The sequence below is a fragment of the Mus musculus genome, chromosome 3 (genome assembly GCF_000001635.26).
Source record: "Mus musculus strain C57BL/6J chromosome 3, GRCm38.p6 C57BL/6J".
Lineage (NCBI taxonomy): Eukaryota > Metazoa > Chordata > Mammalia > Rodentia > Muridae > Mus > Mus musculus.
Window position 1 is genome coordinate 101,431,978 of NC_000069.6, and position 27,674 is coordinate 101,459,651.

At 49.3% G+C, this 27,674-nt stretch overlaps 1 protein-coding gene across 5 annotated transcripts in view; it reads left to right on the forward strand.

Moving 5' to 3' along the window:
* The window catches only part of Igsf3 (immunoglobulin superfamily, member 3), an 86,389-nt gene that overhangs the window by 55,306 nt on the left and 3,409 nt on the right, over positions 1 to 27,674 (forward strand). For 2 of the 5 annotated variants that reach the window (XM_006502342.4, XM_006502343.4), the window contains exons 6-11: positions 938 to 997; positions 3,354 to 3,755; positions 7,398 to 7,802; positions 18,907 to 19,317; positions 23,128 to 23,535; positions 25,646 to 26,131. In XM_006502342.4, coding sequence (XP_006502405.1) covers positions 938 to 997; positions 3,354 to 3,755; positions 7,398 to 7,802; positions 18,907 to 19,317; positions 23,128 to 23,535; positions 25,646 to 26,131 — 2,172 coding nt within the window. The remainder of the gene's footprint in view (positions 1 to 937; positions 998 to 3,353; positions 3,756 to 7,397; positions 7,803 to 18,906; positions 19,318 to 23,127; positions 23,536 to 25,645; positions 26,132 to 27,674) is intronic. The other 3 variants (XM_030252915.1, NM_207205.2, XM_011240287.3) reach the window with 2 other exon arrangements.

Below are 27,674 nucleotides of genomic sequence, written 5' to 3' on the forward strand. Positions count from 1 at the left end.
TATTAAGAAGGCTTTGCCATCTGGGTTCTTCCAGGTATCAATGCAGGCCTTTCCCTAATTGTCTCTTCTGTACTGAAATTGCATTGTTAAAAGTCAGTGGGTGCACACAGCGTTAGGTTCATCCTAACACACACATGCATCAGTCAGTGGATGGGCTCTCTGTCTTCCTGGGATGTGCTAGGAGAGCTTGGACCTCTCAAGGCTGTTCCAGGGACTCAGCCTCCAGGGGCAATGCAGTGTCTGGATGGGTGGTACCCTTTTCTGAGACTCCAGAGATGAACAGTGTGTATGCATGCCGTGTTTAAATATCCATAGTGTTAGGATTAACTTATTAATCTTCTTCTCTCACAGTTCTATTTTTAGCAGAAAGTTAATCAAAACTTACAATGCTCTGATTTTAAACAAGATGGTCCAGTGTAAGAACTAACCTTTAACCTTTTCTCAGCTCCCAGGGCTGTTCCTCCTCTCAGCCTTGTCATTGGTTTCTTTACATTTTTATTTACACATTTATGTATTTGAAATGTTTCTCTGTTGTGTGAAGTCTAAAATAGAGGACGCTTGTTTTCTGTCATGCTTATTATATTTTGAACGAACACACACACACACACACACACACACACACACACACACTTGAGTAACCTTCAACTCTTTCTTGTGCTTTCCTCGCAATGCATGATGCTTTGCATAGAGTAGGTGCTTGCTAAGTATCTGTATAGTTGAAACTACTGGATTGAATGCCCACACTCTTTATACTATTTTCCTGTGCCTGCTGTAATCACAGACTCTGTACCTTGAGACTAATTCCTCATTGTTTAAGAAGGATGGCATGAGGGGCAGCCACACTGTTTGCTTCCTGTATCTTTTGTACTAAAAGATTTCCCCCAGCCCTTCCGAGAACTTGTTTGATGATCTGTGGCCTGCTATATTGCTTTTCCAGCAGATAACTGGGTAGTTAAAGTCCCCCAGCAGCACCAGATCCTGCCCCAAGGCCACTTGGGTAAGTCTACTGAAGAACAACAATCAATGGTAATGGTGATAACGCCCTGGATTTTAATGGCACCTTTCCTCCTAAGAACCCAAAGTGCTTCTGCATATATGATCTCTCTGCTCCCAGTCCTGCAGTCCTGTACAAGCCAGCGTTACATCCATCTTATGAATGGAGATGTCGGAGCACACGCGAGGAAGTGTCTGATCCGGTTTTCCACTTTGCGGTTGAGCTTGGCACTTGCATTAGGGAACATTCGCTCTAACCCCGAACCCGCTGCTCTGTGCTTAGCCTGGGCCCCGCCAGCAGCCTCCTGATTGGAAATTTCATTTGTGAACACACACTCAGGTTCTCATTAGTTCTGTCCTAGTCTTCATTCAGTCTGGAGGAGATGACCTTGTCGGCTACCTTTTTACAAGCCTGGGAACCTTGTGTAAAGAGTTACAGTGGGCTACACAGCACTGTGTTTGTCCATGCTCCCGCTGCCAGAGGGTTTCCCTTCTCCCTAGGTTTTCCAGGCTTTCTCCACATAGCCATCTAGAATGTCCATAAGAGTCTGCTGTTGTGACAGGAGGGCACATGACCGGTGTCCTGCAGGCCACTCCTCTGTGTAAGACAGACATGGCTGATGTCCTGCAGGCCACTCCTCTGTGTAAGACAGACAGAAAGGTTTGCTTCCTTGGTGCTAAAATTGCCTTCTGAATCTCTCAGCTTGAGGTAAAATCAGCGAGGAAGGATACTGAGTATGATGGCGAACACAGGCTGGACTCAGCGGTAGAGTGTCTCTCTGCAGAGCATTCCGGAAGCCTTCGGTTCAGCCCTCAGTACTGCTCCGCCTTCCTGCCTCATCCCCTCGGTGTCACAACCCTAAGGAGGCACTAGCAGGATCTCAACTTTGCACATGATAAATTGAAGGCTCCTCTAGTAAGAATACCAAAATCCCGCAGTCGGGAGGCAGTACAGCCAAGCTGCAAACCATTTCTGCCATGAGCAGTGGCTCTACAAGAGCCTTGTCCTGGGCAGGCTGTCCTGAAGATTGCTGTCCCCACCTTGTCCAGACACCGTTCCTGTGAAACAAGCACAGGATTGCTCTTTATGACGAAGGCTAGGTGCTGAAGTCTTGTGCTCATCTTTGCTGTTTCTGCCTGTGGGGGAAAATTAAGGGGGAGAAGAATAAAGTAGATCTGAACGCTGCAGTAATCGGGTGCGCTTCTCGATCTGGGGCTTGACTTAATCAATTGTGAATGTTGCCTAGAAAATTGGATCCAAATTGATTATGACATTATGTATTGTGTTAATTCTTATGAGCTTGTTGAACTCAATATAGGTAATTATACAGAATAACATATGCATAATTAAGAAAGTGTTAGCCATGCTGTTTGTGAGAGCAGAAATATCCTTAAGTATGGTAAATCAGTCATGACTGTGGGTACCACATTTTAAACACATACTGTGTCCTGCACAATCTGTATGCATTGTCTCGTTTGCTGTTTAATCTTTTGTGGGTTTAAAAATAGCATCCTACAGAAGAAAAAGCTGAGGCTTGTAGAGTTTAGATCATCCCCTCAACTGAGAACAGCTATCCAAAGGCATGGCAAAGGCTAGACTGAGCTAGGGATGGAGTGGAGTTCTTAGCCCCACCTTTGTTTGGCAGACTGTCAGGGTAGAGAGCAGAGGTGCCCCAGGCTGAGTGGGTCTCAGAAGAGAGCAGTGGACGGTGAGCCACTGGCCATGGCTTACTCTTCTCTGTTAACGAAAGCATGAAACTTTGCTCTCCACACACTCTGTGAGACTAGACCATCTGTGCCCCATTTTACACACACACACACACACACACACACACACACACACACACCCCGTCTTCTGAATACTTTCTGACTTTTTTTCTACTTCCTAGTAATTCTCTGAAGGATTCACATGGCACGCTGAGGATGCGTATAGCTTTGGTTTGACTCTTGTAGCTTCAAGTGGTAGAAGATTGAGAGGCAGTACGGTTTGGGAGTTCCTCACGCTGAAACTCCAAGCCAAAAGCCCTGAGCTGCCGATGAGCAGGTCACCCATAAATAATTTTTTGTCATAAACACCATGTCATTGTATCATATTCTGTTTCTGATTTACTTTTAGGCCTTAGTACCTCATTATCCCAACCCACTACCCAAAGCAAAGGGCATTCTAGGCTACCAGATCTAGGGAGCAGTGCCCAGTTCCAACCAGCCAGCCCTTACAACAGCAAGTTGTGGTTCAAAACAAATCAGAGTTTTTGAGCCCTTTGAGCTTCACTGTCAGAATCATGGGATTCGGTTTGCACCCTTCTTCCTGCATCCTGGAGACGGTAAACCCCCAGTGTGGCCCTCTCTCTTCTCCCCAGAAAGCAGCATCTCCGTGGAGGTGGCCAGCAATGCCAGTGTCGTCCTTGAGGGAGAGGACCTGCACTTCTCCTGCACTGTCCGCACAGTGGGCAGGCTGCAGGCCCGCTTCTCGGTCATCTGGCAGCTCGTGGATAGGCAGAACCGCCGCAGCAATGTCATGTGGCTAGACCGGGACGGCACCTTGCAGCCGGGCTCAGCGTACTGGGAGCGCAGCAGCTATGGAGGCATCCAGATGGAGCAGGTGCAGCCCAACTCCTTCAGCCTGGGCATCTTCAACAGCAGGAAGGAAGATGAGGGCCAGTATGAGTGCCACGTGACGGAGTGGGTTCGGGCCGTAGATGGAGAGTGGCAGATTGTGGGAGAGCGCCGCGCCAGTACCCTGGTCTCTATCACAGCCCTTGGTGAGTGAGCAGTAGGACTGTGGCAGACATTTCCCTGTCAGACTCCTTCCCAGGAGCCGTCAGTGGCTAAAGCGCTTACTGTGCAAGCTTGAGGATCTGGCCGGGAGGTTCACAGGACCCAAGTAAAATGTTGAGTAGGCTTGGCGTCATGCCTGTAATTCCAGCCTCAGAGGCAGACATGGGCTCTTTAGAGCAAGCTAGCTATCAGGACCAGCCACACCAGTGAGCTCTGAGTTTGATTGAGAGACCCTGCCGCAGCAAGTAAGGTGGAAGAATGAAAAGATGGGCCTATGCATACACATACATGCACATGCAAACATGTACCTACAAACATGCATATACACATATGTGCATTTTATACACACACACACAGAGCAAAAAGACAAATTCTGATTAGACATGATAGTATCTTCCAGAGGGTTTCACTGAAGGGACATATGGTAATATGCGCAGGGTTGAGGGAACTAATAGCAGACGGTGAAGCACAGGGGACTAGTGACATTGGGGAGCTGTTGCCACCAACCAGCAGGAGCATGGCTGGGACAGCACTGGCCTGGAAGAGGGGAGTGACTGGGTACAGGAACAAGTCTCTCCAGTTCACAGGGTGTCTTGCCCAGCTGCTCACAGCTCAGCCCTGCAAAAGTGTGGCTGAACAGGATGGAGATCCCATTGCCAATGATACAGCATTTGGCCCACGCCTACCTGACTCTTAGCACTCAGCTCGGTTGTTCCGTTTAGGCCTGTGTTTTTATCTCCTCCCCTGTAAAGCCCCCACTTAAGAAAAACATTTCCTCATTTGCCAGGGAGTGAAGATACCTTGAGGTTTGCTAAAACCAAGTAATGTTAGATTTGCTGCTCACAGGCTATCCAAAGAGGTTTCTGCTCCTGTTATCTGCCAGATGCAATCAGCCCATTACATTCTAAAAGACCAGCCTGCTACTTTGCTGGGAAGATAACTTATTATGTCAAGCCTTCTATTTGTCAGGAAGCTTTGTCAGTCTCCATTCGCCCAGACTCTGTCACCACCTTCCCTCAGATAGGGCTGGCGGTGCTGTCGCCTGCCTAATAAAGATGGCAGCCCAGGGTAGATCTGCCCAAGACCTCGTCAGTGTTCTCCCTTCCAAGATTGGGTTGCTTTTGCTTAATTCCCAAATGTCTGTTTTCAAATGCATGGTGGTAAAAACATTATCCACGTGCTGTTTAAACCCCCCACCCCATGCCAGAGCTTCCCTCCAGCTGCTTCACAAAGGGGTAAGTCGCACACCACTGTTAAAGAAATCCTTGAGCTTTTCAGGGTAACAAGGTGTTGCCCCCAAGCAAGGCATGCAGTAAAAACAAAGAAGAACAAGCATGCAAACGGTAAGAAAACAGCTCCGGACCCCTGGTGTTCCGTTATGGCACCCATTTGGTTAGACTGGCTTGCTGTTGAGGACTTGGGACGGACATGGTGTCATGTAAATCCAGATGCAGCCTCTGTATCCTCCCCCACATCATTGCGATTATATCTGCTTCCTGAAAGCTTAGTACCAAAGAAGGGCTTGCCTTGTGTAGTCATTAGGCAGCTCAGATTCCTGTTCCTAGAAACTCCCTCCAGTGTTGAACATAGTCCCTGTGCCTGTGCTTGGCGCTGCTGTGGACCCAGGCAGGGGAACTTGGGAGATGGCTCTGAGATACGCTGCATATGGTTTTTCCCCATCCTGGGAGGTTAGGGGTACCCAGGGAAGGGTGATTCGGGGTTGTTTCCCTGGAAGTAATTTTACGGTTTCAGATTATCTGTCCTTGGCGTATTCTTAAATTCCATGCGTGTCTGGCAGCTTCCACAGCCAGGACGTGCTGAGTAGCACTCCTCTGGGACCCTGAGGTTAGCTCTGCTCACCTGACCCCCTCTCCATTGCCTCTGGAACTAGGAGCAAGGTTGTCTCACTAGTCCTAATCTATTGTCTACAGTAAGCAATGAACACTCACGAGTTTCTGGATTGCTTCTATTAGGCATGGATCCCCTCAGCGGTGACAGCTATGTGGATGAACTAATAGGCCACAGACTGTGACTGTGGAGGGACACCTTGGCCATGTGCAGTCTGGTCTGTGTCCACTTATGTAAAGTCAGGGATACCCAGTGCAGGGCCTGTCCCTGGTGTCCCTGATCTGTACGAAACTTTTGGCACATGTACCACACACTACTGACCATCACGGCCACACAGGGCTACTCTCTCTTCATTTTTTTGAATTGAAGATCCAGAGAGTTCAGCAAAATGTGCCAACTTATTCTCTAATAATTCCCCTGGGAAATACAGAAGATTAATGTTTTGTCCTCTTTGTTTCTTAAACTGTATTTTCTAGACTACATATAATGCACCACACACTCATTTAACCTTCACAAGAACTCTTTACAGAAAGGAAAACATAGGCAGAGTGGACTTAGAGCATTTGTTTAATACAGTGATTCTCAACCTGTGACTCACGACTCCCACAGAGGTCACATAATCTGATATCTTGTGTGTCAGATAGTTATATTGTGTTTCATAACAGTAGCAAAATTACAGTTACAAAGTAGCAACAAAATAATTTTAGGGTTTGGAACACCACAACATGAGGAATTGTATTAAGGAGTTGCTGCATTAGGAAGGTGAAGGACCACTGGTTTAGTGTCATAGAACTAGTAGGTGTCTCGAGACGAAGGTGACGGCTGGGAGTTGATGCCTTTAACCAGACTGATGGTTCCCCTGGGCAAAGCAGCCCCAGGCGGGGCCTAGAGTGAGGTGCACAGGGATAGGTCTGTAGCCTGACTCTACCATTTGCTATACTTAACATCAGGCAATTTTTTTGCCTTCTCTGTACACTGCAAAAGGGATAACAAGCCTGCCTGTTTGACCTACAAGTGTTGACTTAGTAAGAGGGGATGAAAGCAGAGCCTCCAACACTAGGTTTGGCATGTAGCATTCGCACATCCCAGCCACTATTACTTTTATGATCATAGCCAGTGTGCTCATCCACACTGAAGGGGCTGTGAATCAGAGGTCAGAACGCTCGCTCCCCAGTCAGTAAGAACTATTCTCACTGAGACTTCAGGGCTCTGAGTTTAAGGGTAATGCCTCACCCCAGGTATCCATCCACTAAAGACTAGGCTTTCCTGTTGTATGTCCCTTAAAACCTATCTAAACCCGGATTTTGTTGGGGAATTTGAGGAGGGGCTGGCAGCGTCCCCATCTGCCTGTTTCAGGATGCCATGCGCTAGAAGACCAGGGACAGGCATCTGGGTGTTGGGTGCGTGCAGTGAAGGAACTTGGCTTTTTGGAACCTTTTTTTCCCTCTTGTTTTTGCACAGAATTCTGGGATTGCTAGGAGAGAGGTTCTGGTGTCTTACCCTGGAGCAGGATGTACTGTGAACCCACACAGGATCTCAGGTCTCATGGGAAGGAGCGGACCTGGGTTATTCAGAGCCTGGACCCGTGAAGTCTTAGGAACTGTTGTGTTGGGCCTCAACACAAACCCAAAGTAATAGCTTCTTTGTGACAAGAAGGCTTAAGAACTCCCCAGCCTCTGCTCTGACTGCTGGCTTTGCCAGTGGGCCCATATTTGATAGCACACTGTCCCAGAAACGCCAGATGCTGTCCCTGGTTCATGTCTCTGCTCTCCCTACAGAAACGGGCTTTGCAGTCACAGCTATCTCCCGGACACCAGGGGTCACCTACAGCGACTCCTTTGACTTGCAGTGCATCATCAAACCCCACTACCCGGCCAGAGTCCCCGTGTCTGTGACATGGAGGTTCCAGCCAGTGGGCACAGTGGAGTTCCATGACCTGGTGACCTTCACACGAGATGGAGGGGTTCAGTGGGGGGACAAGTCATCCACTTTCCGAACTCGGACTGCCATTGAGAAGGCTGAGTCCAGCAACAATGTCCGCCTGAGCATCAGCCGGGCCAGTGACACAGAGGCAGGCAAGTACCAGTGCGTGGCAGAGCTGTGGCGAAGGAATTACAACAATACATGGACAAGGCTGGCGGAGAGGACGTCCAACCTGCTGGAGATTCGGGTGCTGCAGCCAGGTGGGTGCTCAGCTCAGGCTCCAGGGCCTCTCAGGGCCCATGTGTGTCTGCACAGCATAGTAAGGCACATGGGTGTGTGCTTACACTCTCCAGTAGGCCTGTGAGGATGCATGCCTATGTATTGGGAGACATAGGGTGTGTTCTTAAATGACACAGAGAGACTTGAGGATGTCTACTTATGTGATCTCATTAGACTCAGGGACGTGCGCTCGTAGGACACAAGGAGGCATACAAGGATGCATGCTTATGTGTTATGAGACGTGTATTTATATGACACGAGATACAGTGCATATTCCTACCTGACACAGTATAATATGAGAGCATGTTCTTCCATGATACATGAGACATGTCTGCTTATGTGGCATGGTAAGACATGAAGGGTATATGCTTGCATGACTGGAGGCCTCTGGTGAGGGCATTCATAAACGCTCTAGCTAATGACCCTATGAACAGGACATTGTCCCACCCAACCACAACACCATTGTCACACTCAGGAATTTAGCATTGGTATAGTCTCATTACCCACAATCCCCCATTCGATCAGCAATGTGCACCCCACCCAACCACTCAAGGGCGCCAACAACAACTCCAAGGAGACTTCAATTAGAGATCACACAGCACTTTGAGTTGTTCTGTCTCTTGTTTAGATAAAGGAACTCAGAGGAGAAAGGACAAACAGTTGCATTTGTTGTGTCTTTGGCCTCCATGGGCAAGATCAGCTATTTGATTAGAATTCACATTCCCTGGAAGAATTAAAGGGTAGCCTTAGGTCACGAGGCTGGTCTTTGGAGGATACATGGGGCCAGTCTTTGCCTGCCTCAGATCCTATCATGTGGGCTGAGTTTGAATCTCTATTTCTTGTGGAAGCTGAGTGGCCCAGAAGGTGCTGATTTGGGGACCAGTCTGCAGTGGAGGTTCCTTCAGACACCTTCATCAGCCAGCGTGTTGATTAAGCCTTACAGAGAGTTTTTGTTTTCTTTTGTTTTGTTTTTGTTTCTCCTGTCTTTCTGACCCACCCACTTTGCATTGCAGACACTTTGAGCACCCGTCCTCCTATCCTAGCAGCAGTGATTAGTGCCCAGCCTGGTTGCTTCCGAGGGCCCCTGACAGGGAAGTTCTCACCAGTGTCTGAGGTCATCCTTCCCCTCGCCTGACCCTGTCACAGAAGCCTTTTCTGTACCCCATTGGGAACAAATGGGATTTAGAAATGTTGAGACTCTTATCTGGCCAATTAGAGCGGAATTGGGCCAACAGGATGCTAGAGAAGAGGCCGTTCTTAAGTGGGTGTTCAGGTTAATGGGGGGTTAAGCGGAGACCCCATTTTATGTCAGCACTTGGGGAAGATGCAGCTCCCCGCCGGCTGCCTTATGGAGTCGATCCTTGGGATGGTAGCTGCATTTCTGTTGTCTGTCACTCAAGGTCAGGGTTCTGGCAGAAGTACCTGTCACATGGCTTTACAGCTTGGGAAGGTAGCAGAGACCATGCATGACCCCTAGACCTTGCTTGTCATTGCCCTGCTGAATAAGTTCCTACTGTTTGCTTGTTTCTGTTACCACTCCGAATCGAAGGCTGGAGCCCTGAAGCACACGTGCACAGCTAGTTCATTAAGGTGCTCCTTGTTTGGATCCTGACTCAAATTCATGATGGCAATTTCAGGCACCGTGAGCCCTGACAAAGGCTAGTTAAATGGTAGAGCCCAGATTCCTTTGATTTTTACTTCTGCCCTTTCCATCATCTTATTGGCTTTCATACTGCAGAGTTAGGACTGTCTTCCTGTGTCATGCTCAGGGAATGGAGGGGTCTAGGGAGGGGCAGGTCCCACTTTGCAAACTTGGACTGCCATTGAGAAGGCTGAATCCAGCAACGGCATCTGCCTGAGCATCCCCCTGACTTTGAGACTATGTGCGGTTTTACTGGGTGGTGAGTATGAGTGGAGGTTAGCACTGGGAACTTTGAGCATCTGCTGCTGCCTTCCGGAGGCTGCTGGGCCTGCTTGCAAATGATCATCACACCAGAGCTTGTTGGCTGTTGACTTTCTCTCACTGAAGGTGGGAGGGGTCAGGAAGGATCATGGAACCCTGCCCTGAGAATCCCCATCCCGCCACCGCCCGCAACTAGTTGTATTGCAGTTGGGCATTAATTACAAGTAGCCCATGAACAGCGTAGAGTATATACGTGGCCAAAAGACTTAGGAGAGTGGACTCCATTTACACAGCTGTGGTAAAGCCACCATCCCTGCTAGGTGCAGATCTTCCCATGTGGCTACTCCAAGGTCATGTTCTCGCTATTGACCCCTTGCCTATTGCTCTGTCAGTAAGCCGAATAAAACCATTGGCTCTTCCAGGCAAACTGTGGTAGAATTGGATTCTGGTTTGTTTGGGGGACCTTAAGGGAGTGAGATGTTGTATTGTCTTTCCTATGGTGAGAGGCCTGGCAGTAGCCATCACGAGGCCTGCTCTTATGGGTGGCCAGTAACACATGTCCTGGCCCTTGGAAAATGGGAAGAGCAAAGGAAAGCCGTTTGACTCCCAGCACGGCTGAGGCACAAGGGAGAGTGCGCTCCCTAAGTGTTACTCTGTCTTGTGCTAATTATTTATGCACTCAAAACCGAATATGTTCCAAAGAGCTTTCTCTAAAATGCACGGCTAGTGCAGGTGCTTTCGTCTGGGGGAAGGGAGACTGAGTGCTGGAGACAGTGTTGGGTTCTTGGAGTGTGTTATCTCCCTAACTCTTTGCAGTAACACCCCAAGTAGAAGAAGGAATGTAGCTATCACCTGATAGTAAACAGTCAAACATCGCCCCCCAACTCCACCACCATTAGCGGTGAGTGGGAGATTGGAATCCAAACCCAGGCATGCTTTAATGAAAAGTGCTGGTAGTGGGGAGACTTTGCCCTTCTTTTTGAAACCGTGTAATCTCATCTTATTCTTCTGCATTCGACCCAGGACATCTCTTATGGAACATGTTTTCCCTGGTGTGCCGGAGCCTCAGCTGTGGTAGAATTTAACGTAACAGTAGCAATGTGTGGCTGTCTGCAGTGTAAATGCCTTACTTCTGATAACTTAACTTGATTTTTCCTTAATCCATGCAGGGTCAATGGGTGTGTGGTGCCTGACGCAGCTTACAGATGGGGACTCTGCCACCCAGGGTGAATAAGTTGCCCAATGATTCATGATGAGTGGCAGAGCCAGGATTCAAGTCCAAACAGGCGGTCTGGCTCCAGAGCTAAAATTTTAATTTTATTATATACTCTGTAGACAGTGAGCCAAAGTTTTACTGACTTACGCTTTCTTCTCTCCCTAGTAGCCTATGGTACAGTGTGTATATGCATGCGTGTTAGAGTGTGTGTGTGTGTGTGTGTGTGTGTGTGTGTGTGTGTGTGTGTGTGTGGAGAGAGGGAGAGGGAGGGAGAGAGAGATGGAATGAAGGGCTTGGTGTATGCAAGCAAGCATTCTCCTCCTGGGGTGCCAGGCACCAGGCATTTTCCTTGAGTGGACACTCTGGTTTGTGGTCTGGGTTCCCTGAGTCTTGGTTTTGTAGCATTAAGGCCACAAAGCATTTGGAGCTTCGTTGAGGCATAAGTTGTTAAAGATGAAACCAAATATCTACCTCTTTTGGGTTCCTTTATTTCTTCTAACTTCTGCCACAAGGTGGCTCTAGGACCAGGGAAAAGCAGGGCAAGCCTCCTCAGTCCCACCCTCCCTGTGGAGCCTGCCTCTCCAAGCCTGGTTTAGCATCTTCCCCTAATGAATATCTTAGTGAATGTTCTTATCTGAGGAGAATCACCAGGGAGCCCAGGCTCCGGTGACTAGCTCAGAGCCCAGGCACCAGTGACTAGCTCAGACCATTTACCATCGGCTTCCACTGCTGCAAAGAAGGCCTTTGTCCCTGTTCCATTCCATTCTGTGCGGCCTGTACCCAGACTGCTTTCTGCCAGAGCCACTGGTGGGGACTGCAGCGTGGCTGTTCTCTCCATTAAGCTCTCTGGTTAGCTGGCGTGGGCGCCTTGCCATCAGAAGTGACTTGCCGCGGATTTATCATTGGCTACTTCCAATCCATAAGCATGCCATGGATCCTAGGATCCCCAAGGCGATCGATCCATAGTTAGCCTCCCTTTCTTCCCTTGATTTAGTCTGGTCCTACCCCATACTATGACCCCATGGAGCACTGAGGCAAGACTTGGTCAGTTTGAGGTGTTCCATTCTCGTTCAGTTTTTTCTTTTAGTTGTGAAGCATCATCTTGCTTCCTTCTGAGTTTCTTCAGTTCCAAAAAACACCCTCCAATTTCACATGGCTAAATACAGAAGCAGTAAGGGAAATGTCAGCACTCACTTTGCAAATGTTTACGACTATCCCTCGGTCTAGCTATTAAATATTGTGCATTAAAATTGACAAAGCAATAAACAAGCCTCCAGGCAGGCAGCGTCCGGTGGTAGAAGGCTGCTTGTCAGTGGGTGTATTCTGCTGGGATCAGACTGATGGGCAGTCGGAATGAATATTTAATGCCCTCTGCATGTTGCCAAATCTGTTTGCTTCATGTTCTCTGCTGACCTGGCAGATTGGGCTAGCCGAGAGTCTTGGGTATGTGAGCATGGGCTGTCCTGACCAGAGAAGTGGCCCTGCATTCTCCCTGGGCAGCCTGGGTTCTCCTTCCAACCCACGCAACTTCTGCCTGCCTGGTGTCTATGCAGGGCTGGGCAAGCCTGAGTGAACAAGCCCTTAGAGAAGGTCTCAGCCCTCCATTCGTGCTTCAGCCTTGTTGCCATGGTGGCAGCAGGTGTCTGCCCGATGTCAGTTACTGGCGGCAGTCAGTCAGGGTCACTGCTCTGTCAGCATAAAGGTTGGGCAGGGTAGGGTGTGCCTGGGCTTCTCTCAGTTTGCTCTTTTACTTCCCAACCCTTGCCGATTTCCCTCTGCCACCTGCCCCTGCCCCTGCCACCTGCCCCTGCGGGCATGTTTAAGCACCTGCTGGCATGGTAGGTGTGGGTGTGTCACTGCAGGCGTGGGTGTGGCACACAGGACTTCACCGTGGACTGTGGATGGGAAAAGGGTTAGACCTTCCAGAATGGAGGTTGAACCAACACCGGGAATGGATGTGTGTGAGCCAGGAGGGCCCCGGTTCATTTTTGTTAAAGGTGAGGGTGAGCCACATGGCCTGGTGGGAGTCCAAGTCTACCAGATCACTGGCTCTGTGACTGAGAAAGAATCATTCTGAAATTGGGAGTAATATTTACTTGATAGGAGTAGTGAGGAGCATATAGTTAATATGTGTGAAGCGCTTATGGTAGAAGATAAGACAGAGCACCCTAACCTGGGGAATTGGGCTTTGGTCATGTGAGGCTAATATACCTTTTTAAAAAGTATTTCTTTCTATTTTTAGCTATGCATGTATGTCTGTGTGTGTGCACATAGGAATGCAGGTACTTGGAGAGTCTAGAGGATGGCATCAGACTGGAACTGGGGTGGTTGTGAGCTGCCTGACCCTTGCTGAGAACTGAACACCTCTGCACGAGCAATTCACACTCTCAGGTGCTGAGCTGCCTCTCCAGTCTTGTGCACTCAGTTTTAAATGGCAGATTAAATTTCAGTGTGTATTTACTATCCTGAAATTAAATAAAACCGAATGCAACATTTCTAGTCACATAATCTTTAAACACCATCAGCTCTCCCACCCCCCTGGGGCACTTTTTGGTTTTTTATTTTCATTTGGTTTTGTTGGCCTCAAACCCACAGTCCCCCTGCCTCAGACTCCCAAGCTCTAGAATTATAGGCGTGTGCCACCACACCTGGCTAGGATAGTGACAAGGGACTCAGTCATGGCCGGCTGGAAGGGCTGTGACTGCTGCCCTCAACTGCAGAGTGACAGCCATTCCGAAGAGTGGCTGAAGAAGATAAAGACAAGGTCTCTAATGGTTGGCCCTATATATTAAAAACAGGAAGAAGAAGAAAAGAAAAATGGGTGCTGTGTTTACTAGAAAAGCGAAGTAGACTCCAGGCTCAAAGGCACAATTCTCATGAAGGTTATTTGAAAGTCACAGAGGACACAGGACAAAGCTTTATTGGAAAGGATTTGAGACACTACCTACCTCCTACTCCCTAAACCAATGTAAAAATCAAAAGACCTTGTGCCTCCGGGTTCCTGTGATGATGTAGGATTGTATTTGAGGGGGACAGGGATGGGGGCATTGTCTGCCCTGTGGAGGGAGAACAGATGTCCCAGGGACAGGCTCTCAGCTTGGAAGTGACCACCCTCTTGCTTGCCCTTTAGAAAGATCTCCTTGGCTAGACAGAGGCTGGAAGACTTGTCTTCAGGCTGCGGTCTGGGGAAGAGCTTATTAGGGACTGGGTAGGTAGGTCCTGGCCATGTAGAGGGAGAAGAACAGGAACATGGGCACTTCAAGTGCAGTGACTTCATGAGTGATGGGTACATTTTTCTGCTTGCTTCCCAGAGTGTACATGCATGTATATGTGTGCATTTTGAGTGAGGGGTGTCCCCAGAGCTCCCCATTGTCCCCTAATCTTCTGGTTGACCTGATTCCTTGAACTTGAAAGATCTTATCTGCCCCAGCCACTGGCTTCCTCCATCCCTGACATTCCCGTTAGATGTTTGAAAAAGAGTCTCCCTTCCTTCTCTTCATTCTTTCCTGATCTCTCCTTGACTCTCTTCTGCTCTTCCCTTGCTCTCTTGCATTGAATCCACCACACACAAGAGCCTGCAGGCTCTCAAACCCACAGGTCACTGGGAGTCATCTCTTACCCCCATTTCTCACCCAGTATAATTCTAACTTGCCAGGTAGCTGTGCCATCCACCAAATATTCCCTAAGAGCCACAGTGGGCAGAGTCAAGAACTGGTCCCGCCCCCAGTCTTGGCCACTTCCCTTTCTGACATCATCCACCACACCTGAGAATCTGGCCTTGTTGCCTGCTCTGGGTGATCTCTTCCTTTTGTTCTTCATCTGTTGGACCCCAGCTCATTCATTTTTCAGAGCCCAGCTCAGGGATCACAGCTTTTTGCAAGGTTCTCTCTCTTTTATCACAGTCGGAATTAATGACCCCTCTTTTAAAAGATTAATTGGGTTTTTAATTCAATCACCTATTAGTTAATGTGATTAGCAATGATTGGTTCATAGTTCTTTTGCCCAGGCATTTGCAAAACGAGGAGTCCTTTTAAAAGTGGCCTTTGATGTAAGGCAGTTATGGCTGAGTTTAAGGAGATTCATTTACTGAAAGAGTAAGTGCCTTCTGCATGAGCAGTGCACACATGAACCCATCCAGAGGGTGGGTAGGTGGGCTAGGGAAGCAGCTGCTGCTCTCTGCCGCTGAGCCCCTCATTCCACTGTCTTTCCTCCATGTAGCCCACTTCTGCCTCATAGCAGAGCAGCCTTTACCAGACTGACTGACTGTCTTAGCTTTGATCCAAAGCCTGGGCAGAGAACTAACTGTCCAGCTGCAGCAAGAAAGGGCATCCCCTCAAATGATGGGAGCTTCTGAGAAGGCAGATGCTGCAGTGTCCATGGACTGTACGGGCCAGCATTGCCGTCTAGCCTGCCTGGCCCTCCTCCTGCCTCCTGCTGTACGAGGGAGGGATTCACCAAGCCTACCTTTGTGTATCTTTGCTTACTTTCTCCTCTGCATTCATTGACTCTCCAAGTTTGTGTGCTGAGCAGCCACACCCAGGGCTTCCCTGGCGGAAGGCAAGTCTGGATCTCCATTGACCTTGTTCTATTGAGATTGTGATGCAGTAGGTCTGAGAGTCTGTCTCTAAGAAATTCACCCAGTGGGTCTCATGCTGCTGATCCATACTGCTTAGGATTTTTTTTTATTAATACTTTATGTATATGGGTGTTTTGCTTGCATGTATGTCTGTATACTTTGTGTGTCTGGTGTCAGAAGAGGGTATTTATTGGATACCCTGGACCTGGAGTTACAGACAGTTGTGAGCCTCCATGTGGCTGCTGGCAATTGAACTTAGACCTTCTGGAAGAACAGCCAGTGCTCTTAACCACTGAGCTGTTTCTGCTGACCTAGAATATATTTTATTCTATTTGATTTATTTATTCTGTGTATGTATGCATGTATGGAGGAAGTCGGTATGTGACATAGCACACACGTGGAGGTTAGAGGACAACTGTTGGGAGTCAGCTTTCTCCTTCCTTGGGTCCCTGTGATTTGAACTCAGGTCTCCAGGCATGGCAGCAAACACCTTATCCTCTGAGCCATCTTGATGGCTCTGTCTACAATACTTTTAAAAAGTTGGGGGGGGGGCGGCTGTGATTGGATATAAAGTAAATAAAACAATTATAAAAACTTTAGTTGTGTCAGGTATGAACACTCGGGAGGCAGAGGCAGACACGTCTCTGTGAGTTCAAGGCCAGCCTGGTCTACAAAGCAAGTCTAGGACATCCAGGGATTGTTACACAGAGAAACCCTGTCTTGAAAAACAAAAAGAAAAAAGAAAAGAAAAAGGAAGAAATTGAGTTGCCACTATGTTTGTCAATGTCTCACCTACTGTGAGTTTTGAACTCGGAACCACAAATACAAACCAAAAGGGATTGAGGAGAGCTAAAACTAACTGTTGTTCAGGGTCCACTCGGCCTCCCACTAAACTCCTCTGGAGCTAATGCATTTGGTCTGCAGGGCACTCTGGGTGCATTAGATCCACACTTTGCCGTTCTGGTTTGCAGATGAAAACACTGGTCTTTCGGAAAGTCCAGGTTCTCCTAAGGGGGAGGGAGCCGAAGCTCGCAGATGTACCTTGCCCAGGGCAATGCTGAGACAGGCTTGTGAGTGCTTCCTAATGAGCTGTGGGGCCTCCTGCCTCCCCCTGGCTTCCGGGTGTGTCTTCCCTTACCACACTCCCCCCCCCCCCCAAAGGAGAGGACATGCAGAGCTTATAGTAAGAGCTGACCCCCTGCCTACATGTCAGATTTCAAAAGTATCTCTCTCTCAGGCTTCCCAATACTTCATAATATTTTGACATGGGATGGCTAAAAAAGAGATAGAAGAAGAAGAAACTGGAAATGCTTTGAAATATTTCTCCTCCTTGGCTTGTGGCTCTTTAACCATGTGACTGAGTAGAAGTTGAGTCATAGCATCCCAGTTTAACATATGCAGTTACTATAGCAATTGAGGTTTCCTTAGTAACAGTTGCAAAAAATAATCTGGCCCCAATTAATAATACATTTTAAAGCTCTTTCTACTCTACACAGAACAACCCAGTTCATCTGGCCGAGCACCAGATGATTCAGGAGGTGCCGTCTGGACTGACTGAGATCCCGTTTGCAGGTGGAGCATTGGGTTGGAACAGGATGAAAAGGGAACAGGTAGCTTCAGGCTCACAGGAGTCCACTCAGGAAAGCTGACCAGCAGGCCAGGGCCAGTCCAGCCTCTAGGATTCCCAGTGTGCCCTGACAGTCCTTGTGGTTAAAGAAGAGGGAAAGTGGAGAGACTGGCTGGTACCAACAGATGGAAATGGAGCATGGGCCGTGGCTGATCTGATGTGATGTGTTCTCTGTGGCTGGAGGTCTTGTGTGTGAATTCTGAAGTCCTCCATGAGGGGAAAGTCTGCCTCAGCAACACGAGACAGGTCCTCAGAGGTGCTTTTGTAGTAGTGGTGTTGACTGTGGGACCCTGTTATGCCTTCTCGCTAAAGCTTTAAAACCATCCTGAACGTTCGTCTGTGTGCTACTGGGCACACCGAGGAGCAGTCTGTGGCTGTCAAATGCTCTTCTTCCTTACACATGGGTCTCAGCCCTGCAAGCCTTTAACAAAGCAGGCCAGCTAACTGGCCAGAATCTCAGGACACAACCGGGGGGCCCAGTCACACACCTGGATAGTTTCTGCACATTCCAGAGGCAGACTCCATCCAGTCTTAAGGAAGCAAGGGCTCTCAGCAGGGCCTGGAGGTGGGCTCCACCAATTGGCAGAAGCCCTCGCTATGGGACCTGTACCATACCCTGGGTTTTCCTCAGCTGGCAAGGTGGCTCAGAATTAAGATATGAAGAGAGGGGGCGGGGGTGGACTGCTGTTCTCAATACCAGCTCATTAAGAGAATTGCCTTCTCCTTTCTTCTCTGGTTAGTAGGGAACACAGGGAAGTATAATGATATATAGAGGAAGATTCTCCAGTAATCTCCAACAACATGCATTTTACTTGGGTTTGGCTTCTTGGCAACTCAAAGATGAGCATCTGCTCTGTTACAAGACCGGCAGCCTATGGAATTTGCTCTCTATTATTATTATCTGGAGTTGGCCATCCCTGTTGCTTCTGGACTGTGATAGTAAGGGGAGGGAGCTGGTGCTGGCTCTGCTCTGTCCATCACTGCCCTCATTGCTTCAGGACCTGGACTGGCCTCCTGTACCTGCCTGCTCCCACATCTCCATATCGGAGCAAACACCGAGGGGGACCTTTGCTGCTTTCCAAAGCCTGGGCACTGGGCTAGGCTCTGCAGAATAGGAGTGAGAAAGTCCACTGGCAGTGAGCACTCTGAGGCTGCAGCTGTCCCACTCTCAGGGTGTCCCCCTGAGCAGGGGATGATGGGAAATATCAGCTGCCTGCATGGAAAAGCTTCATCTCTGTTCCTGGGAGCTCGGGGTCTAAGGGAGAGGAGAGACAGGGAGGAGCCAGGTGTCAGAGAGCACCAAGGGAGGAATGGGAGACGGACAGAGATTGAGTGGAGAGCAGGGTCTGGCAGAGAAGACAGAACAATGGGGACTGTGGCCAGGGTTCAGGGTAAAGTGTGTAGGTCGGGGGAGCAGAGGAGCAGAGGGCAAGTCCTAGGAGATGAGCCAAGACAGTTGAGCAAGGGCCAGGCTCTGAGGGGCTTCTTGCTGTCCAAATGAATTCTTATTTAGATTGCACAGACAGTGGGGAGCCGTTGAGCATTTTAAACAAGGTCAAGCTCTGGGCAGATTGGTGTCTTGACTGGGTGCGGGCAGTGGCACAGGGAGAGTGGACAGGGCATGGGATGTGACAGCAGGCCAGTTGGTGTGGTTATCTAACACTGGGGGAGAGGTTTTGGGGCATGCTCATTCACGCTCTGTTCCCTGCTGGACAGCTCGAGTCTTCAGCCTAGACCTCTTATGTCACTCCTTCCCTTCACAGTGACAAAGCTCCAGGTGAGCAAGTCGAAGAGAACGCTCACCCTGGTGGAAAACCGGGCAATTCAGCTGAACTGCTCAGTCAAGTCCCAGACCAGCCCGAACTCGCACTTCGCCGTGCTGTGGTATGTTCACAAACCCTCGGACGCGGACGGCAAGCTCATCCTCAAAACCACGCACAGCTCGGCCTTCGAGTACGGGACCTACGCCGAGGAGGAGGGCCTGCGAGGCCGGCTGCAGTTCGAGAGGCATGTGTCGGGGGGCCTGTTCAGCCTCACTGTGCAGCGAGCCGAGGTCAGCGACAGCGGTAGCTACTACTGCCACGTGGAGGAGTGGCTGCTGAGTCCCAACTATGCCTGGTACAAGCTGGCCGAGGAGGTTTCAGGGCGCACAGAGGTCACTGTGAAGCAGCCAGGTAAGAATGGAAGGTGTGGCCGTCATGGGTTTCTTACAAACTCTAGGGCTTGGAGAGCTCTGTACACACACACACACACACACACACACACACACACACACACACACACACACTGCACCCCACACAAGAATGGAAGGTGTGGCCGTCATGGGTTTCTTACAAACTCTAGGGCTTGGAGAGCTCTGTACACACACACACACACACACACACACACACACACACACACACACTGCACCCCACATGCATGCACGCACTGAGGCGCACACACAGACTGCCACAGAGATAACGTGAGTATGGTTGCAGGTGCGTCAACTGTAAACTCTGGTGCCCTGAAGGCCTGTTACTGGACCTGCTTTGGTCCTGATACTCACGAGGCTCAGCACCATTGTCCCCTCTCTCATGGGAACATCTTCAGTGAGCTTCCGAGGGCAGCTGAGGCCTCCAAAGTGCAGGTGACATCCAGGACCGAGAGCTGATTGATCTGCAAACCTCAGTCCTGCGGTTGGCAGCCCTGGCTTGCTTCCTCCCGGAGCTCCAGCCCCCAGAACAATACATGACAAACCTGCTTATTTCATCCCTAGTATAGAAAGGCTGTGCCCCTCACACCTTCTGCTCTTAAATTAACATGGCTTCTGAATTCTTGTAGGGTGGCCTTCACTGCACTGTCCACCCTCTTCCTTCATGTGTCCTGTGTGTATTGTACACATCTGTGCTTCCTTAAGGGGCAGGAACACATTTGCTTCTGTGGTCCCTCGTGCCTGTGATGAGCCCCTTGTGCCATTTCTCCTGTCCTCCTTGCATCACCAAGACTTCACTCAGCACCACTTCCAGGAAGCCTGTTCTGATTTCTTCTCTATCCTTGTAGGGAGAGTCCCCTTATAAACGCAGTATGGTAATTATCTGCATGTCTTCTGCAATACTTATAAGCATGGTATGGTCAGAGAGTGTTTTTATGTCAGCAGCTGCTGGCATGGCATCCTTAGTAAGTACTGGGTGCTGAATGAACGTGTGTGTGTTTGTTTTTTTAAAAAAAACAAAAAAACAAAAAAAACCACAGGGCCTTATTTCAGCGTGGAACATGCAGAGATACTTATGTTCCTCCATCGTCCTCAGAGAGGCATTCCCAGGTCCTTCTGACTTAAATAACACCTGTCACTGGTTATTCTTCCCATTGCCTTTGCAAAATATAGCCCACCTTCATCCTGTCCATTTACTTATTCATATGTAAATAATTATGAAGCACTTCTTCATGTTTATTCTTAAAACCCACTTATCAGCTACCATGTGTTATTTGTCTATTCAAACACACACTCACAATCATACACACACTCACAATCACACACACATACACAGTCACACACACGTATATTCGTTGCCTGTCTCTTACACTAGATGAAGCTTCCTCAGTGAGTACAGGGATTTTGTTTCTTCACCAGACTCCCAGCAAAGTCATAGGACCGGGGACAGAAATCCAGATGTAGCCAGACCCATGCTGGGTGAGAGGACACTATTTCCTTCTATTCACTCCGTGTTCTAGGATCCTCTCTGCCACACAGCAACATTTTCTGATAACCATGCCTCCTGTGTAGAGCAGGAGGCACTCCTCTGAGGGGCTTCTTGTGGCTGTCACCATGACTGGGGCACTGACTGCCTACCAGGGCCACATTACAAACCTCAGGCTGCTCTCAACTCACCACATGATCCAGGCAGGCCTTGACCTTAAGATGCCCCTGCCTCAGCCCCCAAGAAGCTGGGGTTGCAGTCTGTGCTGCCTCGGGCCTTCTGAGAGCTGAGGTCTGTGGTCTGGCCCACCATGCTCTCTGCCTCGCTCTACCTCTGCCTTCCACCCCAGTTTGTCTCCATTAGGAAAACGCTGTTCTTGGTGCTCTGATCTCACCTCCAAGGTCTCTTCTCTGCTCTCTTCCTTTCCTCCTTTGGTTTTTCTTGGAGGGGGTTCCCCCTCTGAGGCTGCTGTGGTCCTAAGTGAGCCAGTACTGAAGGCCATGAGGATCCCTGTCTCGACCGTGGCCGCATCTCTCCTGTAGTGAATTTCAGCACAGAAAACTCGCAGGACGCAGAAAACTCGCAGGACGCTCACTGGACAGCTTGGGCTTTTTTCAGTTGATTTTATGGTTTGCATCTTTCTCTTTCTCTTTTTCTGTTTCTTGTTCCCCTTTCCCCTTTTCCTGGTGAGAAAGCACATATTACTGAGCCATTGCAAGCAATGGGAGGGGTCCACAATGACACACACACACACACACACACACATACACATACACACACCCCCGAGACAGTGCCAGAGCTAACAGCCTACATGTGTATTTTGGCCAAACTTGGAAAATAGGTTTCCTTCTTCGTTTTGCTTCCAGCCTTTTATTTGCAAGTGATCTTCCATGCAGTATGAAACATGCAGACAGCACTGGAGTGTGGCAAGAGTGAGCTTGCCCCACAAGTCTCTCGGGGATGTTGTACTCTTGTGTGTGTTTACAGTATCATGGCTGTTATCATCTACTGGTCTAGAGAGGTTCATTGGGGCCTCTGCGGTGTTGCAGGCATGCTGCAGCAAGAGCTATGGTTCGTGACACTTCTGCCACAGAGGGAAACCTTGTGCACAGGTGTTTAACTCTACCAGCCCCATCAGTGCTGTCCTGTCTTCACTGATGTCACATTGTTCCCCCTCCACCTCAAAAAGGAAGCAATTCGGAGGCATAGTGCTGATGCATACTAAACTGTGTTTTTCTTGGCAGCTCCTCTGTGGTTCTGGTCTGCACAGTCCAGTTATCATATGGTGAGACTTAGAAGTTTCTCCTAGCCCAGTTCTGGTGGTGAGGGCCTGTAGTCCTTGGTCATCAGAGAGCTGAGGAAGGGGAATCACAATTTCAAGGCCTGCCAGGCTACAGAAGAAGCTCAAGGCTAGGCTGGGCAGTACAGTGAAACCTTGTCTCAAAACACAGTTTGAAAAGGGTTGGCGATTATACTGCTTCCTGTTCTATTGCTGTGAACAGACACCGTAACCCAGACAACTTATAAAAGAAAGTGTTTGATTAGGGGCTTCCTTATAGGTTCAGAGGGCGAATCCATGACCATCAAGGTGGGGAGCATGGCAGCAGGCAGGCAGAGAGCTGGGGCAGTAGCTGAGAGCTTGCATCTGATCCACAGACCCCAGGAAGTGGGGAGGGAGGGACAGATAGACAGACACAGAGACAGACAGACACAGAGACAAAGACAGACAGAGAATGGTGTAGGCTTTTGAAACCCTAAAGCCCACCCCCCAGTGACACACCTCCTCCAGCAAGGCCACACCTCCTAATCCTTCTCAAATAGTTCTACCAACTGGGAACCAAGCATTGAAATAGATAGATGACCCTATGAGGGCCTTTCTCATTCAAAGCACCGCAGTGATACTTCAGTAGTACAGTACATGTCTGGCATTTGCAAGACCCTGGTTCATCCTCAGCTTTATCCCTGCTGGGAGAGAAGCTGGCACTCTGCCCTTGCCCACCCCTTCTCTTAATAGGGACCTCATCTATCAGACACATGCTGCAAAGGCTATGTGGTTAGTCTTTCATTGCTTATGTCCCCCCACCCCCAACATCTGAACCCCCAAGGGTTCTGAACCAGAGACAGCTGTTACCGAACACTAGGCTCCCACATGGCCCGGGATTCAACACACGCAGGGAAACATCTGAAACATTGAGAAACATCTGAGACGCTGGCCTGTGCTCCAGGGGCACCTGTTCAGCCGCCCTCTCCAGGGTGCTGCCCACTGCTTGCTGTCTTGCCACAGTGTCTTTTTTCCTCCCTGTTCAGACAGCCGCCTGAAGCTCAGCCAAGTCCAGGGGAGCCTGTCTGTTCTGGAGACCCGGCAGATACAGCTGGAGTGTGTGGTCCTGAACCGCACCAGCGTGGCCTCGCAGCTCCTGGTGGAGTGGTTTGTATGGAAGCCCAACCACCCAGAGCGAGAAGTGGTGGCCCACCTGAGCCGAGATGCTACCTTCCACTATGGCGAACAGGCTGCCAAAAACAACCTGAAGGGGCGGCTGCACGCGGAGAGCCCGTCCTCCGGCGTGTACAGGCTCTTCATCCAGAATGTGGCGGTACAGGACAGCGGGACCTACAGCTGCCGAGTAGAGGAGTGGCTGCCCAGCCCCAGTGGTGTGTGGTATAAAAGGGCTGAGGACACGGCCGGACAGACAGCCGTCACAGTCATGCGACCCGGTAAGGCCCTAGCCTTCGGTGTTTCCATGCTAAGAGTATTTTGGATGCTTGTATTGGGCACTTATCTCACTACAGTGACCAAAGACCCGACACAGCTTAAGGGAGGCAGGGTTGATTTGACAGCCTGAGGCAGCAGGTTGTGCTGCATCCAGTAAGAAGCAGAGGAACATGGATGCTGGCGCTTACTGGCTTTCTCCTTCTCTGCCTTTTGTTCAGTCTGGGGTCCCAGCCCGTAGGGTGGTGCTGCCCACATCCCAGGTAAGTGGGTCTTCTCTGGATCCTTCTGTGGAAATCCCTCACAGACATGCTCAACCGTCTGCCTCCTTGGTGATTCCGAGTGTAGTCAATAAGGGTTAATTATCACAGACCTGAATACAGTGAGTTTACTTAAGAAATTATTTGCAGTTCAGCATATGAACATTTGCATTCTAAATTCTCTCACCATGTTTGCCCTATGAATGGAAAATTGTACATCTGGCTTTGACCTCAGGTGATTAGGCTTCTTAATTAGAATAAAAGCCAGCAATTAGTTATTCTAGGTCCCAAGAACATTTTCTTTTTAAAGCATACATTCTGGTCGGACGTGTGGCTGGTGTGACAGAAGTCTTGAAGCAGTAGCCGTGTGCTGGGAAGTTGGGCCGCTGGGTTTTCAGTGGGAGAGAGTGGATTGTTTAAGTAGAAGGTGGCCCTACCTCTGTCCCCCACTCTGCTCCGGGTAATTCCATTGGCACTAATGACTTTTCCATGTGGCCTTTTGTTCCTCTTGTCTCTGTTGCTGTTCCTAAAGTGTGCAAAATGCAGATAATTACTGGGTGCAGTTATTGTTACATTTAACATATAATTAGGGCGAAGCTGAGCAGAGTCCCCGTGTCTCCTGCAGCATCACAGCGCCACTGATCCTTATCCAGCAGAAAGGACGTGGAGCGGAATTGAACTTGTGACCTGTCAGTGTGAATGCTTTGCCCCGTGTCCTCTGGGTGTTCCGTCTCTCGGTCCTTATACTGTTGCAAGTTCTTCTCCTCGGGCCACCGAGTCTGAGCTGCTCTTGTCCTTGATGACACGTTGTGGTCACGGCTGTGCTGTGTCCCATTCATCCACCTCTGTCGTGGGAAAAGGGCATCAGTCACCTTCACCTGTACTTGCCCAGGCTGGAGGAGAACCCCTCCCCCCATTATCATTTTCTGTGTGTATACTTGGCTGTCTTGCTGCTGCTGCTGCTGCATGCTGCTGTAAAGCTTGCCCAGAGGCTGCTCTTTGCCTTCCTGTGGAAGTGCAGAGAATGGCACAACTCCCACTTGTTTGATAGATCACCAGGGTAGCCCCCTAAAACCTGGAATGGGAGGACACAGACATTTATGGAGAATCAGCTAGGTCCCTACCACTTAGACTGATGTTTAGTCTTCCTAAAATGAATCCTAAAGAGAATTCCTTCACAGCTGATAAGGAAACCGGGTGGACACAAGCGTCTGCCATCTTGCCACCTGTGTGATCCCAGTGAGGCTCCAAGCCTGAGATCCTGTACATAGGCTAGATCCACCCTCTACCTTTCTTCCCTCCCACCCTCCCTCTCTTGTTTATTTATATATTTATTTAATAATTTATTTATGGGGGTGGTAAGACAAGGGCTCACTGTGTAGTCCTGGCTGTCCTGGAATTCTTTAGACTAGACTGGCCTTGAACTTACAGAGATTTGGTTGCCTTTGCCTCCCAAGTTCTGGGATTAAAGGTATATTTAAATTTTTATATTTTATTTTACATGCATGAGGTGTGTGTGTATGTATGTTTACCATGAGCCTGGTACCTGCAGACGTCAGCAGAAAGTGGAGTTAAGGGTGGTTTTAGGTCACTATTTAGATACTGGAGAAGGCACCAGTCCTCTGCAAGGTCACCAAGTGTTCCCAAGTGTGGAGCCATTTCTCCAGCACACCCCTTCCTCCTGCGAACCCGGGATGCCTGGCTTACTGACACGGGCCCTGGGCTCTTTGAACTCAGGCTTTCAGTCCAGTGTGGTAAGCTCTTTCACCTGCCGAGCCACCTTTCTGTCTTGTCTTTTTTGTTCTGAGGAAATGAATAGCTCCTTCTCCCTTCTCTGTTCCTTGTCCCTCCCCAGACGCTGCCCTCCAGGTGGACACAGTGGTCCCCAATGCCACCGTAACTGAGAAGGCAGCTTTCCAACTGGACTGCAGCATCCTGTCTCGATCGAGCCAGGACTCCCGCTTTGCTGTGGCCTGGTATTCCCTAAGGACTAAAGGTGGAGGGAAAAGAGGCAGCCTTGGCATTGACGAGCAGGAGGAAGAGGAGGAGGAGGAGGACATATCGCAAGAAGAAGACTCTGAAGATCCGACAGAGAGGACAGTCCTGCTGAGCGTGGGACCTGATGCTGTCTTTGGTCCCGAAGGCAGTCCTTGGGAGGGCAGGCTGCGCTTCCAGAGGCTCTCACCTCTGCTGTACCGGCTCACTGTGCTCGAGGCGAGCCCCCAGGACACAGGCAACTACTCCTGCCATGTGGAGGAGTGGCTACCAAGCCCTCAGAAGGAATGGTACCGACTGACAGAGGAGGAGTCTGCCCCCATTGGCATCCGGGTTCTAGACACAAGTGAGTTTCCCCAGTTACAGAGGAGGGTGTCACCATTGTCCCTGAGCTGTCTGTAATGTAAATGCAGAGCTTGGTTGTGGGTCAGTATGCAGTTTTCCTAACTTCAGTAGGCATTTGTTAGCAGGGGTTGAGATGTAGAATTTGACACACTAACCCACATAGCTGACCCATGCCTAAAAAACAGGGCCAGGAGTTGAAGTGATGAGATTCCATATGGCGCTTGTGATCCACCTGACCTGAGTCCACTTCAGTGAGATTTCATTGCACAAGTCTTGCTTAGTGTGTCTTTGTTTTACATTAGAATGCCAAGCCAGTCTGCCTTGAAGTGTTTCTGGACTCGAATGAGAGAGAAAAGGGATAAAGCCTGTTATTCATGCTTTCCCTCATGTTTCTGGGTCACTTTTACTTAGGGGCAACTGCAGTAGATTTTCCTCGTTACCAGGACCAGCCAAGGAGGCCAGAGCTGGGGGAGTTTGGAATCTGCAAGAGTAATCTGCCTCCGAATGGTCCCGAATTCAGTTTCCATCTGGTGAGGAGTTTTCACTCTGAACCGAGGACTGGAGGTCTATTTTGATTGGCCGTCTGTCAAAATGTAGAGTAGATCAGGCCCAAAATGGTGTCTGCTCTAGTAGAATCGGCCCAGAATGCAGACACAGACCTCTTTCTAGTCAAAATTCCCTACCTCATTGTCTCAGTGTGAGGGTCAGGCTGCTATGCCCTACCTCATCATCTCTTCGTGAGGGTTGGGCTGCTCAGCTCCCTTTTTTTCCCATACCACCTCCTGTCCACCATGTTAAGTGAAATTGAAATTTTTATGGGTTGAAAATGGTTGGCCATCAGTAATTTGATATACATTAGAAAACCATAAGAGTAAACTGTGTGCTGCCTTTCTGCCATTGTGATGGTGTACCCCAGTACAATGGGAAGAAGGATGGCGAAAACCTGAATGGAATGTGCATTCAGTGTCGGAAATGAGAAGGAGAGTGTTGAGGCCACACTTGACCTGTGGACCCATGCTGAGATGCTTAGGGTAACTAAGCTTCACCAACACAGGGATCACTAGAGGCCAAGGCTAACATGAGCAAGCAGTGCTGAGCTGCTGTCAGGGCTCCAGGTTTGATTCTCTTCTATACCCAGCTGTAAGTCCACCCTTCGGAGCCATAGACACTAGACACTGTCAGTGGTCCACAACAGAGTGGGAGTTGATAATGTTCAGCAAGTGCCTTTTCTAGGACAGCCAATCCCTGAAGCAGGCAGGAAAGGAGTGTGCTAGATTCCCTGAGATGGAAGTCTAAGTAGAAGTAGGCATAGAAGGACATGTCAGCTACCCTCTTACCGTGTAGGAGGGTAAGAAGGAATGGGAGTGAGCTTCTTCACCACCATAGACACCTCCACGTTCACAATCAATAAGCTCAACTTCAGTGTATGGCTTTCCCAGCAGACTAAGTTATGGGTCTCAGTGGGAATGGGGGCACTGCATCATCTGAACTTAGGAGTCAGATGATTGGTTGGGGTGCCATGAGAAAAAGAGCAAGGCAGAAGT